Genomic DNA, 15,652 nt, shown 5'->3' with positions numbered 1-15,652 from the left:
AAATCACCCTGGACAGTATGTGTTTTGCATAGATTGTAAAAAATAAGGAACTGTTACAAATGGGAGACACCAGGAGGGATTTATGCAGCTAATGAAATAAAAGCTTTGCTTCTGAGGAAGTCTTTACCTGTTGGCTAAATTAAAACCAGACAGTGCTTTAATTTAAATTTCTTTTTCTATCTTTGTAGGAAAAGTTGTATTCTTAAGTATGTCATTTCAAGTTTCTGACTATAAAAGGCTTGTTCCTTAAGTAAGATTTTTAGTCAAGGTCAGGAGCCATTCTTGGTAATTTAGGCAAAAAAAAATGTCGTTTTTAATGTATTCTTTCTACACGAAGAGGCTTTCTTCAGAGTGGATTCAAATAATTTTTATTATTCATAAAGAATAATAAAGGATGTTAATTTTGGTTTCTTGCCAATGGAGCTTTCATTTCATACCCTTGGAAAATGTGATATGGCTTGTGTGCTTACCAAGGATATGGAGCTTTTATGAAGGTTTTATGCCTTTATGCAGTGCAGTTTCAAAGGGCACATGTTCAAAATGCTTTACAGTAAATTAAAGATGACCTTATCACAGACAGTTCTTTTCCAGAGGGTAGACGGCTGTTGAATTCAAAATTAAGACAAGTGAATAATTTTAAGGATATAATGTATTTCCTCCTTACTGTTCTTTTTCTTACAACTTTATTTGATTCTTGACTATTGCTAGGAAGCTTAAAAAAGACTTTCTAAGATTCTTCATGTGGGTTTATTTATTTTCCTAGAGCTCTCCATTTTCTTTTTTTTTTGTTGTTGCTAACTATTGTGTAAAAGAAGCAAATCATTTTATTGTGTGCGAACCCCCTCAAAAATATCATTCAGCATACAGTGATTCTATGTAAATGATTTAATGCTATCTTAGCAATGAGTATGTGAAATTTACCAGGCTGTAAGGCCTTTAACATTCCAAAGTGTTATGCAAAACATTACTTTTATAAAGTAACCTGGTGTTCAGGAAATTTTTAAAAATTATACTTAGTCTGGGCAATGCTGATTCAATGTTACTCCAAGATTTCTCAGAGCCTGTGATATGTCAATGTGAGAAAAATTTTATTGGGTCCAGATCTGTTTTTGTTGAGCAAGATAGTGGTTTACAAAACATTGTTAAAAAAAAAAACACACACACACAAAAAAAACTAGTTTTACATTATGGTAGATAGTAATAGAAGGAAAAAAAATAAAGCAAACTTTCTGGTTAATAACTTACATCTTTAGCATATTTTCAAATTCACCACATTTTTTACTTTCTACATACCCACTTATTTGATATAGTATTTGCTATATCAAATATGGCCTTAGTGTGTCTATTTAAAACTGTGTATTGTTCAAAAACTGGTACAGTATCATGTAAGCCAGAACAGTGGGGTTCCCTCAGTGACCCAAGGATGCAGGAATCTGAATTATAATTCCACTTTTGTCATATATTTTTGTGTTCAGGTATAAAATACAATGTTAAGCTGGGCACATTGGTACATTCCCGTCATCCCAGCAACTTGGGAGGCTGAGGCAGGAGGATTGCAAATTCAAGGCCAGCGTCAGTAATTTAGCAAGGCCCTGTCTCAAAACAAAAACAATAAAAATTTTAAAAAAGGGCTGGGGTGTTGCTCAGGATAAAACACCCCCTAGGTTCAATCCCCCCCCCCAAAACCTTTATAACTTGGAATCCACACCTACAAAATCAGAATAAAAATACTGTGGTATAGGATTGTTTTAAAAGGACTTACTGAAGTTTGCCACATGGAGAGCTGAGTGAACAAAATTCTTCTTCCTCATCTTTCTTTTCAACACTTCTATGGCATAAAAGGGTCCTTGTTCTCCTTTTTTGGCTAAGAACCCTTAGAAACTAATACTTGTTAACTTGCCCAAAGATAACAGAGCAATAAATAGTAAAATCTGGAATGGAGCCTTCCTTGTCTTTTGGTACTAAATGCAATGTTTTCTAAACTGCACTCAACTAAATTTTGAGTTTCATGGAAAATTTAGAAAGTGGCTATTCACAGGACATTTTGTAACACTTTGATACTATTTAATGGTCAGTACTTTCATTTTTGAATATCTTTTTTCTATTTGATCATGAGATGGATAGTATGTTTAGAAAAAGATGCCATCGTGATGATAATCCATAAAACTTTATGCTGTTGTCTATCCTTTTTTATATTCATTATGTTCACAATGAACATACAACTTTACCTATACCTACCCCTACTGCTTTTGATGTCAGGCATGATGTATTCTGGTATCAGTGGTAATAGTAATGTGTTATTGAATGGTTTGTCTGATGACTGTTGGACAAAATAAACATTTAAAATGCATGTTTTACTTAATTTTGAACAGTACATTTCAATAAATATGCATTCAAAATGGAATAAAAAGAGCATTTGGAAAATGGACTATAAAGATGATTTTCCAGATTTCTTCTGATAGTGTGGAGATGATGTGTTCATGAAATAGGACTGCAAAGCGAAATGGTCTCCTATTGAAATTTCCAGCTCAGCTCAGGGATTTCACAGAATGTAAACATCAGGGCAGAGATGAAGCATTTGTTTTCAAAGAAGGAGATAGTTACACTGCCATCATGTTCCCTTCAAATTAATTTACATCTACTTTAGCGGATGGTCGAATAAAACAGAAATATTTAACTATCCAGTCAAAAATGTGAACATACTTGTTTGGGAGAATCAATGAGCCATATATGCAGAACATAAACCAAAAGGAACTCTGGAGGCAGAAGCAGCTGATTTTCTCTTAGCCCAGAATTGTGTTTCTGTGACTGTGACTTTTAATTTAAAATGATAATAGGCTTAAGACGTGATTAGATTTGAGCATTTGAAAAAGGTTGAAGGATTTTTCTTTCTAATGTGCTCAGGCTCTGAGTTATAATGGCAATATGCAGCATGGATCTAAGTGCTTTTAGTTCGTTTGGTCTAATCTTATTTTTTAATGTAGTTCACCAACATTTATAGACCACTAATACATTTAGTAGATGGCTTTACAGATTTCTCCTAGTAATGTGAGCAAGCTGACTCAATGAAGATTTTGGCTTTTAGCTATTATCATAATTTCAATATAAATTGCAATATTTTTAACATCCAGTTTATTCAATTTAGGCTCCATTTCCTATCCAGAGACCTGAACATTATTTTAAGAGTCAAGGTGGCAATGAACTGAATGCTATATAAGAAAGCAAATTCATCAATGCTTTTCCATCTAGGAAAATAGAAACAGACACACAATTGAGGCAGATGTACCCTGCTGTGACATTTCTTATTTGCTTCAAAGGTCTTTCCTTAAGTAGACAAGGTATGAAGCAATGGGAATATAATCTAATTTTTAAAAATGATACATAGATATTGTAGGATATTTGGAAAAGAAATGTAATTATCTATGTCTCCTCCCTAATATTATAACCACCCTTCTTTTTTTTTTGGAAAGGATCTATTTCTTATTAATCTTCTTATTTGATTTTTGACTTTTTCAATTGAGATGTAATAGTAATATTTATCACTGATTTCATTGAAGGCATTAATTGTTTTGTTACATAACCTTTCTTAGTATCACTTTAAAATTTTTTATTAGTGCACTATAGTTACATGTAACAATGGGGTTCATTTAGACACAGTCATACATGCCTGAGGGATAATTTGCTCAACTTTAGTCCCCAGTGCTTTCTCTTTTATTCCCCACCTTCCTCCTTTATTCTCCTTTCTCTACTCTATACTGGTTTGTCTTCTATTAGTATCATTTTGTAATAGCTACAAAATACTTCCCATGGCAGAAAATGTAGTGTCTTACATATTTCCTTGTTTTCAGAAATTTAGGTTGTTTCTAATATTTTTCATGCTACAAACAACACCAAAGTTAATAATCTTTCTATGAAAATTCACTGTTTTCCAGAATATTTTTTGGAGTTAGCATATTTTTTCCAGTTAGCATAAGTTGGCCAAGTGGCTCTCTCACGTGTTATAGTTTGCCTAATACCTACAATTTTTAAAGGTAAAAATTGCAGATTTTGCAAAAATTGAGAATGGGTTTCATTTAGATCTGTTTAGTTTGAGGCAAGAGTAGGAAACACAAGTGTGACCATTCAGGAGATATCTATAGATTCTTTAGAAACCCAAGGGAGTGAGAAGGGACATCGTACCTATGGGACACTGAAGCCCATGAGAAGAAATTTTAACAGATGGCATTTGAGAAAAAAATTTTAGAAAGAAATTTACAAGTGAGGCTGGGGATGTAGTTCAGTGGTGGAGCATCTGCTTAGTATGTGTGAGGTCCTGGGTTCAATCCCAGGGGGAGCAGTGAGAAAAGAAAAAGAAGATTTTTTTTTTACATGTAAATATGAATATCTTATTATGTTTGCAACACTCATATTCATTCACAGTGCACTGTGGCCTCAAACTGATTTTGTCTTTTTATTCTTTCTCCTTCTTAACTCCCCCACCAAATTTGTTCACTTATGTCATTTATGTGGTAAAATGAAAGCAATTCAACTGAACAGATTCATTTGCAAAGATTAGATAAATGATATTCTCACCCTACCATTCTGGCATAAAAATAAAATGAAGGCTTCTAGGATTTCAGGCTGCATGGAGGAGATAAGTTATACCAATAAACTATTTTATTATTTGCCTTTTTGAAAAATCTTTCATATTAAAAGAAAGAATACATACCTATCCACCATGGAACCAACTTAAAATATTACAGTGAGGTGCAATGATCTATTTATATCTTTTCACTGGAGTGGGAGAGAATGTGTGTCTCATGAGGATAGGTTCCATATCAAGATCTCTTCCTTCCTCCATACCACCTGCCTTCTCTCCTACCTTTCATTCCTCTCTCCCTTCTTCCTTTATCAGTTCCCCCTTTTCCTTCTTTCCTTCCCTCCCCTTTAGTCTTTACAGTGTGCCCAGCCCTGCCTTAGTTTCTGAGAATTCAGTGGTAACAGACGAGGTCTAGATTTCCCTGGAATAAATATTCTTGTGAGGAGGAGAGATGAAATAAACAAATATGACATATATACACAAGATGCTCAGATACTGGTAAAGACTCATTTGCAAAGATTAGATAAATGATATTCTCACCCTACCATCCTTTCTTGGGATGACAGTGCATGAGATGGCCGAAAACAAATATTTTCAAGTGAAAAGAGTAACTAGGAGAGGCCTGGGCAGGAAGGATTACATGCAGGAAGTAATGTTCAGAAAATGGATGGTATTTAAAGTTATGGACCAAAGGTGAGCACTTAGAGCAAAGAGGGTTGATATGGGGGAATGGCAAATTTAGAAAGTTTCGAAGAGTTTGTCCGTGGAGGAGCAGAAAAGTGGGGTAGACATTGGAGGGACATGTGGATTTAATGATGAGAATCAATTTATTTTTCTTTCTCTCTTTCACATCTATTTCTATGCCTCTGATAGGAGATATTAGAGCAGTTTTGTTTCTAATAGAGATGACCTAATAGAGAAAGGGGGCTACTGAAGGGTCTTGACGGTGTGACTGCAGAAATAATGTCTTCAGGAAATTATAGAGATGGGGTTGGGGCATTGTTGGAGGGATCTTCCTGAGAAGGAGCTTGGCCATCTCATGCAGTGTCATCCCAAGAGAGGAACAGCACTGGTAGCTTAATAGTCTTACGGTTGAAAAATAAGGGAGAAATTAGTCTGGTGGCTTCTAATCTCCATGTTCTATAAGGTATTCATATAGTATTTTTCTACTTGGCTCCAGCTCCTGAGATAACTCTGCTGTCCCACAGAACTCTCAACTTTGGAAGTTTGGAGTCAGTGTTATTACAGACTGTTAAAGCACAAAGAGGGTATTGAAGTCATGAAGTTTGGTCAATTTTTAGTCTATTCTATGACCAGAATCATTCGAGAGAACTTAGATAACACTCCTAAGACCACTGCACTAATTGGGGAGTATCACCAGGGTTGAATCTGAGACTGAGGGTCCTGAAATCAATCTCTACTCTTTCTACATTTCTCTTACTAGATAGTGAATATGTGTTTCTTTGTTACTTTGATAGTTTTGGATATCTTCATACCTGGCCATAAAGTGATGCTTTACTGAGAAACCAGTAAGAAAAATGACATCAAAATAATTATTATGAAAAGGTCTTACCTGAAATAGTATATATAGTAACGTAACAGAAAATGTTCACAGTCAAGAGCACCTGCTGTAGTCCCTGCGTTCCATACCACATTCTTGGATCCTCAGGGTTGTAGATGTGGAAATTGTGTTTGAATCTTGGATTTTGTTATAAGCGCTCTGAATTGTGTGTTGGGCAACTGCTCTTTGGTTTGCCGTTGTGCAACGAGTGTCCAATGTTTCTCCCATTCTGATAACATGTGTGTGGCCCTTTTCAGTATACTTCTGCCCTGACCTATGATGCTGTTCAAGTGATGACCGAAGCTTTCCGCAACCTACGGAAGCAGAGAATCGAGATCTCCCGAAGAGGAAATGCAGGAGACTGTCTGGCAAATCCAGCAGTCCCCTGGGGACAAGGTGTGGAAATAGAAAGGGCCCTCAAACAGGTCAGTCTCTGAAAATGAGAGTTATGATTTTTAACATGGCCATTCATTTTAATTTTTTCTTGACGAATTTGCCATGCTTGCTTTATTCTTATGTTTAATATACAGGCATTGTTATTTCCTAACAACACAAAGATAGGTTGAAGACTGAAAGAAATCCTATTAATGAACTTTTCTTCACTGGAGCCCAGTAAGAATTACCTGTATAGTTTGTCTCTTTTAGTGAAGTAAATATATAACTCTGCTTCTTTTTCATTTCCTCATTAGGTTCAGGTTGAAGGTCTCTCAGGAAATATAAAGTTTGACCAGAATGGAAAAAGAATAAACTATACGATTAACATCATGGAGCTCAAAACTAATGGGCCCCGGAAGGTAAATCTTTAGAGATTTAAAGGCAGGTGTCTCTCTGTGAAGAGGTGAGTTAGCTAATTATCATTGCACATTTCCAAAAACATCCTGGAGAAGGTTCACATAGAATTTAGTGACTTCTAGAAACATATATTATTGATTTTTTTTTCTGAATCAAATCTATTCTTTTCTGGTAAGTAAGTTTGAAATGTAATTTAAAAACCACTAGCAAGTAAAACTGTCATACTTTTTTTTCAGACTATAGTTAAAATAAATTAAAGAAAAAATTTTTGGAGAGAGAGAGAGAGAGAGAGAGAGAGAGAACTGTTACTGAACGTTTAGTATTCAGAATCCAAAAAATAGTGACTGCAAATATGGATTAACTTCAATTTAACATCTTTCTTTTAACTCTCATGGTTAAAATATCAGTTTGGTATTTATTTATATTTCTGTAAGTTCACTCCAGAACTACTAAGAGAATATGAAAAGTGAATATGAAGAAACAGGCCCATTTTAAGAATTGTATTTTGCTAGTTCCTTTGTAGTTTGATTACACGTACATATTCTTTAATTTAGACAAGCTCAGTTAATGTGAGTGTAATTTTGGACTTAGACATGGGATTAAAAATAATTAAATATGTTTAACAGAAAGGTCATTTATCCATGCTGTGACCTTTTTCAGATTGGATACTGGAGTGAAGTGGACAAAATGGTTGTTACCCTGACTGAGCTCCCCTCTGGAAATGACACCTCTGGGCTCGAGAATAAGACTGTTGTTGTCACCACAATTTTGGTAATTAGCTGCATTTGCCTATGTTGGACTTTCCTTTTTCTGATGAAAAATATCTTCCAAGGACAGTTGCTGTTTATGTTTTAGGGCAATAACTAATACAGAGCTGCTTTTGCAATGTTATGATCGTTTATTGCATTTTTCTCTGTCAAAAGAACAACATAAACCCTTGCAGAACCATTCACACTGTTCTCTGTTCCATTCAAGTCTGAAATAGTCTGACAGATAGTTCATACTCTATTGCACACCCAAACAACGGGGCAAAGACTAAGAGGGTCGTCATATTTCCTCAGATGTTTTGCCTTGCCATTCCCACCTAACTCTGGGTAAACTCTGTATTCCATTTGTTAAATGAATTAATAATGTTTTTGGCTTCTTTTTTCATAATAAAAGATGAAATTCTTAAAAACAAGGATGATATCCATTCTTTTTACCCCCTTAATTTGTACACAGAGGTTGGTTCATGCACAGTATAAAATAAATGCATATTTAATAAATGAGGCAAAATTGAATTGAATCTTGAATGATCTGGGTTCTGAATAGATGAAAGGGAAATGTGGATCATGATGACAAGCTATTGGTGAAGTTGAGAAAATGGAGTTCATTATAGAACATGATTTTGTGACAAACATTTGTGTTTTATTTCACTTTAGCACTGATGTAATAGGTTTGTGGGATTCCTTATCCCAGTAATAAGAGATGCAAATATAGAAAGGCTAATAAGATATTTGAGTAAAAACCTCAGTAGAAGTTTGGAAGTCTCTTACTCAGTAAAGGTGAGTTAGACATTTGAGGATTCTCACCTTCATCATGTCATTGAGAAGAGCTATTGCATTGAGACCTCAAATATCTTTGGTGACTCTTCCATTGAAGAACATTAGATGATGCGGAATCATTTTTCCATGCTTCCTCTGAAGTTTGGAGCAGGGAGCTACTCTCCAGCTGTCCTTGCGCCATCATCTTAGGATTTTATATCTCATAGCAGAAGTGAGATCTGAAATCTGAAGGCGTAGAATCAGCATGTTACCATGGTTGTGAGTCTTTGAATCTGTGTATCGAAGGATACACAGATGGATCTGATTTCCATATGAGAACTCCTTGGGGCAGCAAGGACACAAGACTTTGGGTGGATGCTGTTCTTGTGGTCAGTGCAAATTTAGCCAAGAGCAAGAGTGTGGTAGATCCAGAGTTGAATAATATAGATGTTGAGTGGCATTTTCCTCTCTCAGCTCTAGATATTATAAACAGAAGGGGACATGCTAACATTTTGTGATATCGAGTACTTTGTTAATTCTGATATGGTTAGGTAAAAGATTTTTTTTCCCTTCCTCCCTCTCTCCCTCCCTTTCTTCCTTCCTTCCCCTCCCTGCTCTGTCTTTTTCTGGTACCAAGGATTGTATCCATGGTTGCTCTACCACTGAGTTACATCCCTGTCCTTTTTTTTTTTTTTTGAGACAGGGTCTCATTAAGTTGCTGAGGCTGGCTTCTACCTTGTGATCTTCTTGCTTCAGCCTCCCACCATGAGTTCCTGAAATTATGGGCATGTGCCATGGGTACAAGTAATCTTAATGAAATATAATGACAGGTATTTGAGGACCTTTGTTCCAGAAACATTATGATTCTCTTTTCCCCACTAATGTTTTACACCATATATGTTCTGCATTATCTTTGGCAAACAGGTTATTATTAAACATGGAAGTATGATTCAAAGAGAGTACATTATTAACTTAGCCATTTTAATCAGCTAAAGTGTGGTCTTTCTATATAGGAATCTCCGTATGTTATGATGAAGAAAAATCATGAAATGCTTGAAGGCAATGAACGCTATGAGGGCTATTGTGTCGACTTGGCTGCAGAAATTGCAAAACATTGTGGGTTCAAGTACAAGTTGACCATTGTTGGGGATGGCAAGTATGGGGCCAGGGATGCAGACACGAAAATTTGGAATGGGATGGTTGGAGAACTTGTATATGGGGTAAGTATGGCTCTCCTTATAAAGCTATTTAATTTGAATTGTTGCGACGGAATGGCCTCCCCTCCCTTCCAAGTGTCTGTATCTGAGATTGCTGGTGTCCCACATTACTCTAGAGATATGATCTTATTTCCTTGTGGACATGTGAATGATTGAGACTGAATCCAGAAGTAAACATGCAGATAGCTGCTGTAGGCCTGCCATGTGTCTTGAAGTGTATGGGCCATATGTATTATAAAGGTTGCAAAGACATAGATACAGTATAGATGTATAATTATGGTCAAGACAGATGGGTATCCTATTTATTTATGGAGAGGGAAGATGTTTGGCCAACAAATTGCTTTCCTGTTTATTCTTTACTGGCATTTTCCTGGGAAATAATTGTTACCACTTTTCTATTCCTTTCCTTCCCCTTCCATCCAATCATGTAACCATGATTTGTTTTTGACTGCAATTCCATTTCCTCCTCTCCTTTGTTTCCCTTACAGAAAGCGGATATTGCAATTGCTCCATTAACTATTACCCTTGTGAGAGAAGAGGTGATCGACTTCTCAAAGCCCTTCATGAGCCTGGGAATATCTATCATGATCAAGAAGCCTCAGAAGTCCAAACCAGGAGTGTTTTCATTTCTTGATCCTTTAGCCTATGAGATCTGGATGTGCATTGTTTTTGCCTACATTGGGGTCAGTGTAGTTTTATTCCTGGTCAGCAGATTTAGCCCCTACGAGTGGCACACTGAGGAATTTGAAGATGGAAGAGAAACACAAACTAGTGAATCAACTAATGAATTTGGGATTTTTAATAGTCTCTGGTTTTCCTTGGGTGCCTTTATGCAGCAAGGATGCGATATTTCGCCAAGGTTGGTTACTCACCTGCTTCAACTTTGTGCATTTTAGGTCTCCAGTGCATATTCATGGTGTTTATGAATTCACTCTAAAGAAGTTACCAGCTGCCGACTGCTTGTCCAAGCAAATTAAGACTTTGAAGGACAAACTTTGACCATCGGCGTAAGCCTGTGAAATATTTGAACAATGTTCTTTGAATGTTGATCAGGTATTTCCCTGGTGAAATTATACACACCATGGAGAGGCTATAAAATGCATAAGGTTTCTATCATTCCATGCCTTCTTGGAGGGGTACCGTGTTTTTGCTGCATATTCTCATTTTACAGTCATCTGTGTATTGATTCACAGACCTGTATATGGGAAAATGGGCAATTTAATTTATTAACAACAACAACAACAAAAAAACTTGTTGGAAAAAATTTGTTCACACACATCCCATTTCTTTTATTTTCCTAACATTGGCTCATGGAAATGCTGTAAAAAAGACATTATACAAGTTTTCTTTTTCTTTCTTTTTTTTTGAGGTTTGCTGGCTGGATTAAAAAGATGATAACAGTTTCTGAGTATCTGGAAATACATAGAATACATAGAGAGGACTAATTATTCACTAAAAAGCTTGTGTCATGTTGAATGGTAGTACATACACACCATGCAATAAACTCCTTCTCTAGTATCATTAGGATGTGTTAATCCCTATACTGGAATGCCTAATTATAGTAAATCTGTCACAAAGCATCAATTACTTTTACCTTATATATGTGAGTGAGAATGATAACAATATGTGGCTCTTCAGAGGAATAAATCATGTTTTCTCTAGTGTGTTAACTTTAGCATTGAAAGCCAAATGGCTCACAGTCTACTGGAACATTTTTTTTTTCGGGCTGGATTACCCTTCTTTGATTCTAAGGGATGCCTTATGTAGTGAAGGACGTGAATTTTCTGATATTAATTCATTAAGTTGTTGTATTTTGGGCACTTTCCTAAATTATCAGTCATTAATTTCAAAAACTATATGAAAAGCTCAAAACTATATACCTTTTATGATTTTTCAGCATGTTTCACAACACAAGGTAAGGAAAATATGCCATGTGGGCAGAAATTATCAAAGATTTACTTCTCTGATAAGAATTCTGGTGGTAGTGATTTTTAAAAAAAATAATATTTTTTTACAAATATATATCTAAAAAAGCTTAGGTCTCTCATATTCCCTGGGGCTTTTCTGCCAAACTGCATAGAATTAGAAATAATGCCAATGATATTTGCATGGCATGACATGTATACATGTGGAGGGACTATATGTATATCTTTAGTATATGTTTCATCTCTAGCAGAACATAGAAGATTCACAGCTTCATCTCTATATTTAGTTTATCTGATTGAAGTTAAAGGTACAAAGAGAAGGTCCTAATAATGAGGGAAAGGGGATCATATTAAGGTCTCAGGGAACACTCTGGTCCATAAAATACTAAATAAATGACTTACCTTTGATAAGAAGGCCACTGAAGTACGATACCCTGATTTGAGATGTAAGGCAATTATCCTGGAGTGATATAAATTATGCTCTGTTTTTTTTTTTTTTTTGGATGTGTAGGAGAAGTGTATGGGGTGCATCATGAAGTAGAATGCATTGTCTGAGTTCTCATGAATGGATCTTTAGTTCTGTTTGCCCTACTCATCTTCAATCCTGTCATGTGTCCTGAGCTTGTACGAATGGAAACCCTATTTGCACATAGTGTCTGGGGCACAAGACACATTTAACAGTGTTTGACATTGCAGGGTCCTTCACTACATATAGATGACTTCTCGTTTTTATTATGCCTGCTTCCAAATAGGGTTTTTTCCCTGATTTTTAAATTTCATTCGTAAGTCATGACTCATACAATTTCACACAGAGAAATTTCACAAAGAAATCTTTATTTCTTAGTAAGACAGACAGATTTTAGCTAGCATGCTTTTTTTTTCAATTTTCATGATTTATTTTTCATCAATCATGAAATATATGTGTATACATTTATTTGCATTTAAATATATATATATGTAAAATTTATTTTATTAAAAATTTAAAATGTGAGGCTAGGTATGTGGTATAGTAGAGTGCTTGCTGGGCATGAATAAAATTCTGGGTTGTATCCCCAGTATTATAATAAATAAATAAATAAATATTTTAAAAGTACCTATCTTTATTTTTCTTTCTTTTTTATTTTTTTATTTTTTTATTTTTTTATTTTTTAATTTTTTATTGTGGGTTGTTCAAAACATTACAAATTTCTTGACATATCATATTCCACACTTTGATTCAAGTGGGTTATGAACTCCCACCTTCACCCCATACACAGATTGCAGAATCACATCAGTTACACATCCATTGATTTACAAATTGCCATACTAGTGTCTGTTGTGCTCCGCTGCCTTTCCCATCCTCCCCCCTCCCCCCTCCCCACCACTCCCCTCCCCTCCTCTCTCTCTACCTCCTCCACTGTATAACCCTGAGGGTCTCCTTCCATTACCATGCAATTTCCCTTCTCTCTCCCTTTCCCTCCCACCTCTCATCCCTGATAAATGTTAATCTTCTTCTCCTGCTCTTCGTCCCTACTCTGTTCTTAGTTACTCTCCTTATATCAAAGAAGACATTTGGCATTTGTTTTTTAAGGATTGGCTAGCTTCACTTAGCATAATCTGCTCTAATGCCATCCATTTCCCTGTAAATTCTATGATTTTGTCATTTTTTAATGCAGAGTAATACTCCATTGTGTATAAATGCCACATTTTTTTTATCCATTCGTCTATTGAAGGGCATCTAGGTTGGTTCCACAGTCTTGCTATTGTGAACTGTGCTGCTGTGAACATCGATGTAGCAGTGTCCCTGTACCATGCTCTTCTTAGGTCTTTAGGGAATAGACCAAGAAGGGGAATAGCTGGGTCAAATGGTGGCTCCATTCCCAGCTTTCCAAGAAATCTCCATACTGCTTTCCAAATTGGCTGCACCAATCTGCAGTCCCACCAGCAATGTACAAGTGTACCCTTTTCCCCACATCCTCGCCAGCACTTGTTGTTGTTTGACTTCCTAATGGCTGCCAATCTTACTGGAGTGAGATGGTATCTTAGGGTGGTTTTGATTTGCATTTCTCTGACAGCTAGAGATGTTGAGCATTTTTTCATGTACTTATTGATTGACTGTATGTCCTCCTCTGTGAAGTGTCTGTTCAGGTCCTTGGCCCATTTGTTGATTGGGTTGTTTGTTCTCTTATTGTCTAATTTTTTGAGTTCTTTGTATACTCTGGATATTAGGGCTCTATCTGAAGTGTGAGGAGTAAAGATTTGTTCCCAGGGTGTAGGCTCCCTATTTACCTCTCTTATTGTTTCTCTTGCTGAGAAAAAACTTTTTAGTTTGAGTAAGTCCCATTTGTTGATTCTAGTTATTAACTTTTGTGCTATGGGTGTCCTATTGAGGAATTTGGAGCCCGACCCCACCGACTGTAGATCGTAGCCAACTTTTTCTTCTATCAGACGGCGTGTCTCTGATTTGATATCAAGCTCCTTGATCCATTTTGAATTCACTTTTGTGCATGGCAAGAGAAAGGGGTTCAGTTTCATTTTGTTGCATATGGATTTCCAGTTTTCCCAGCACCATTTGTTGAAGATGCTATCCTTCCTCCATTGCATGCTTTTAGCCCCTTTATCAAATATAAGATAGTTGTAGTTTTGTGGATTGGTTTCTGTGTCCTCTATTCTGTACCATTGGTCCACCCGCCTGTTTTGGTACCAGTACCATGCTGTTTTTGTTACTATTGCTCTGTAGTATAGTTTGAAGTCTGGTATCGCTATACCGCCTGATTCACACTTCCTGCTTAGCATTGTTTTTGCTATTCTGGGTCTTTTATTTTTCCATATGAATTTCATGATTGCTTTCTCTATTTCTACAAGAAATGCTGTTGGGATTTTGATTGGCACTGCATTACACCTATAGAGAACTTTTGGTAATATCGCCATTTTGATGATGTTAGTTCTGCCTATCCATGAACAGGGTATATTTTTCCATCTTCTAAGATCTTCTTCTATTTCTCTCTTTAGGGTTCTGTAGTTTTCATTGTATAAGTCTTTCACCTCTTTTGTTAGGTTGATTCCCAAGTATTTTATTTTTTTTTGAAGATATTTTGAATGGAGTGGTTGTCCTCATTTCCATTTCAGAGGATTTGTCGCTGATATACAGGAATGCCTTTGATTTATGCGTGTTGATTTTATACTGCCACTTTGCTGAATTCATTTATTAGCTCTAATAGTTTCTTTGTAGAGCCTTTTGGGTCTGCTAGGTATAGAATCATATCATCTGCAAATAGTGATAATTTAAGTTCTTCTTTTCCTATTTTTATGCCTTTAATTTCTTTCGTCTGTCTAATTGCTCTGGCCAGTGTTTCGAGAACTATGTTGAACAGAAGTGGAGAGAGAGGGCATCCCTGTCTTGTTCCAGATTTTAGAGGGAATGCCTTCAGTTTTTCTCCATTCAGAATGATGCTAGCCTGAGGCTTAGCATAGATTGCTTTTACAATATTGAGGTATGTTCCTGTTATCCCTAGTTTTTCTAGAGTTTTGAACATAAAGGGATGCTGTACTTTGTCAAATGCTTTTTACGCATCTATCGAGATGATCATATGGTTCTTATTTTAAGTCTATTGATGTGGTGAATAACATTTATTGATTTCCATATATTGAACCAGACTTGCATCCCAGGGATGAATCTTACTTGATCATGGTGTACAATTTTTTTGATATGTTTTTGTATCCGATTCGCCAGAATTTTATTGAGGATTTTTGCATCTAGGTTCATTAGAGATATTGGTCTGTAGTTTTCTTTCTTTGAAGTGTCTTTGTCTGGTTTAGGTATCAGGGTGATGTTGGCCTCATAGAATGAATTTGGAAGTTCTCCCTCTTTTTCTATTTCCTGAAGTAGCTTGAAAAGTATTGGTATTAGTTCTTCTTTAAAAGTTTTGTAAAATTCTGCTGTATACCCATCCAGACCTGGGCTTTTCTTAGTTGGTAGTCTTTTTATGGTTTCTTCTATTTCCTCAATTGATATTGGTCTGTTTAGGTTTTCTATATCCTCCTGACTCAATCTGGGCAGATCATATGACTTAAGA

The 15,652-nt window shown here is 36.0% G+C and overlaps 1 protein-coding gene across 3 annotated transcripts in view; it reads left to right on the top strand.

Moving 5' to 3' along the window:
- Gria2 (glutamate ionotropic receptor AMPA type subunit 2) overlaps positions 1 to 15,652 on the top strand; it is a 152,947-nt gene that overhangs the window by 110,620 nt on the left and 26,675 nt on the right. For all 3 annotated transcript variants that reach the window (XM_058583885.1, XM_058583886.1, XM_058583884.1), the window contains exons 7-11: positions 6,398 to 6,565; positions 6,830 to 6,934; positions 7,593 to 7,703; positions 9,469 to 9,675; positions 10,161 to 10,531. In XM_058583885.1, the coding sequence (XP_058439868.1) occupies positions 6,398 to 6,565; positions 6,830 to 6,934; positions 7,593 to 7,703; positions 9,469 to 9,675; positions 10,161 to 10,531 (962 nt within the window). The remainder of the gene's footprint in view (positions 1 to 6,397; positions 6,566 to 6,829; positions 6,935 to 7,592; positions 7,704 to 9,468; positions 9,676 to 10,160; positions 10,532 to 15,652) is intronic.

The sequence above is a fragment of the Marmota monax genome, unplaced genomic scaffold (assembly GCF_021218885.2).
Source record: "Marmota monax isolate L192 unplaced genomic scaffold, Marmota_monax_Labrador192_F-V1.1 WCK01_AAM20220418_F8-fsc00002, whole genome shotgun sequence".
In the NCBI taxonomy this organism is placed as follows: domain Eukaryota; kingdom Metazoa; phylum Chordata; class Mammalia; order Rodentia; family Sciuridae; genus Marmota; species Marmota monax.
Note: the sequence above shows the minus strand (reverse complement) of the source record. Positions and strands in the feature narration are given on the sequence as shown.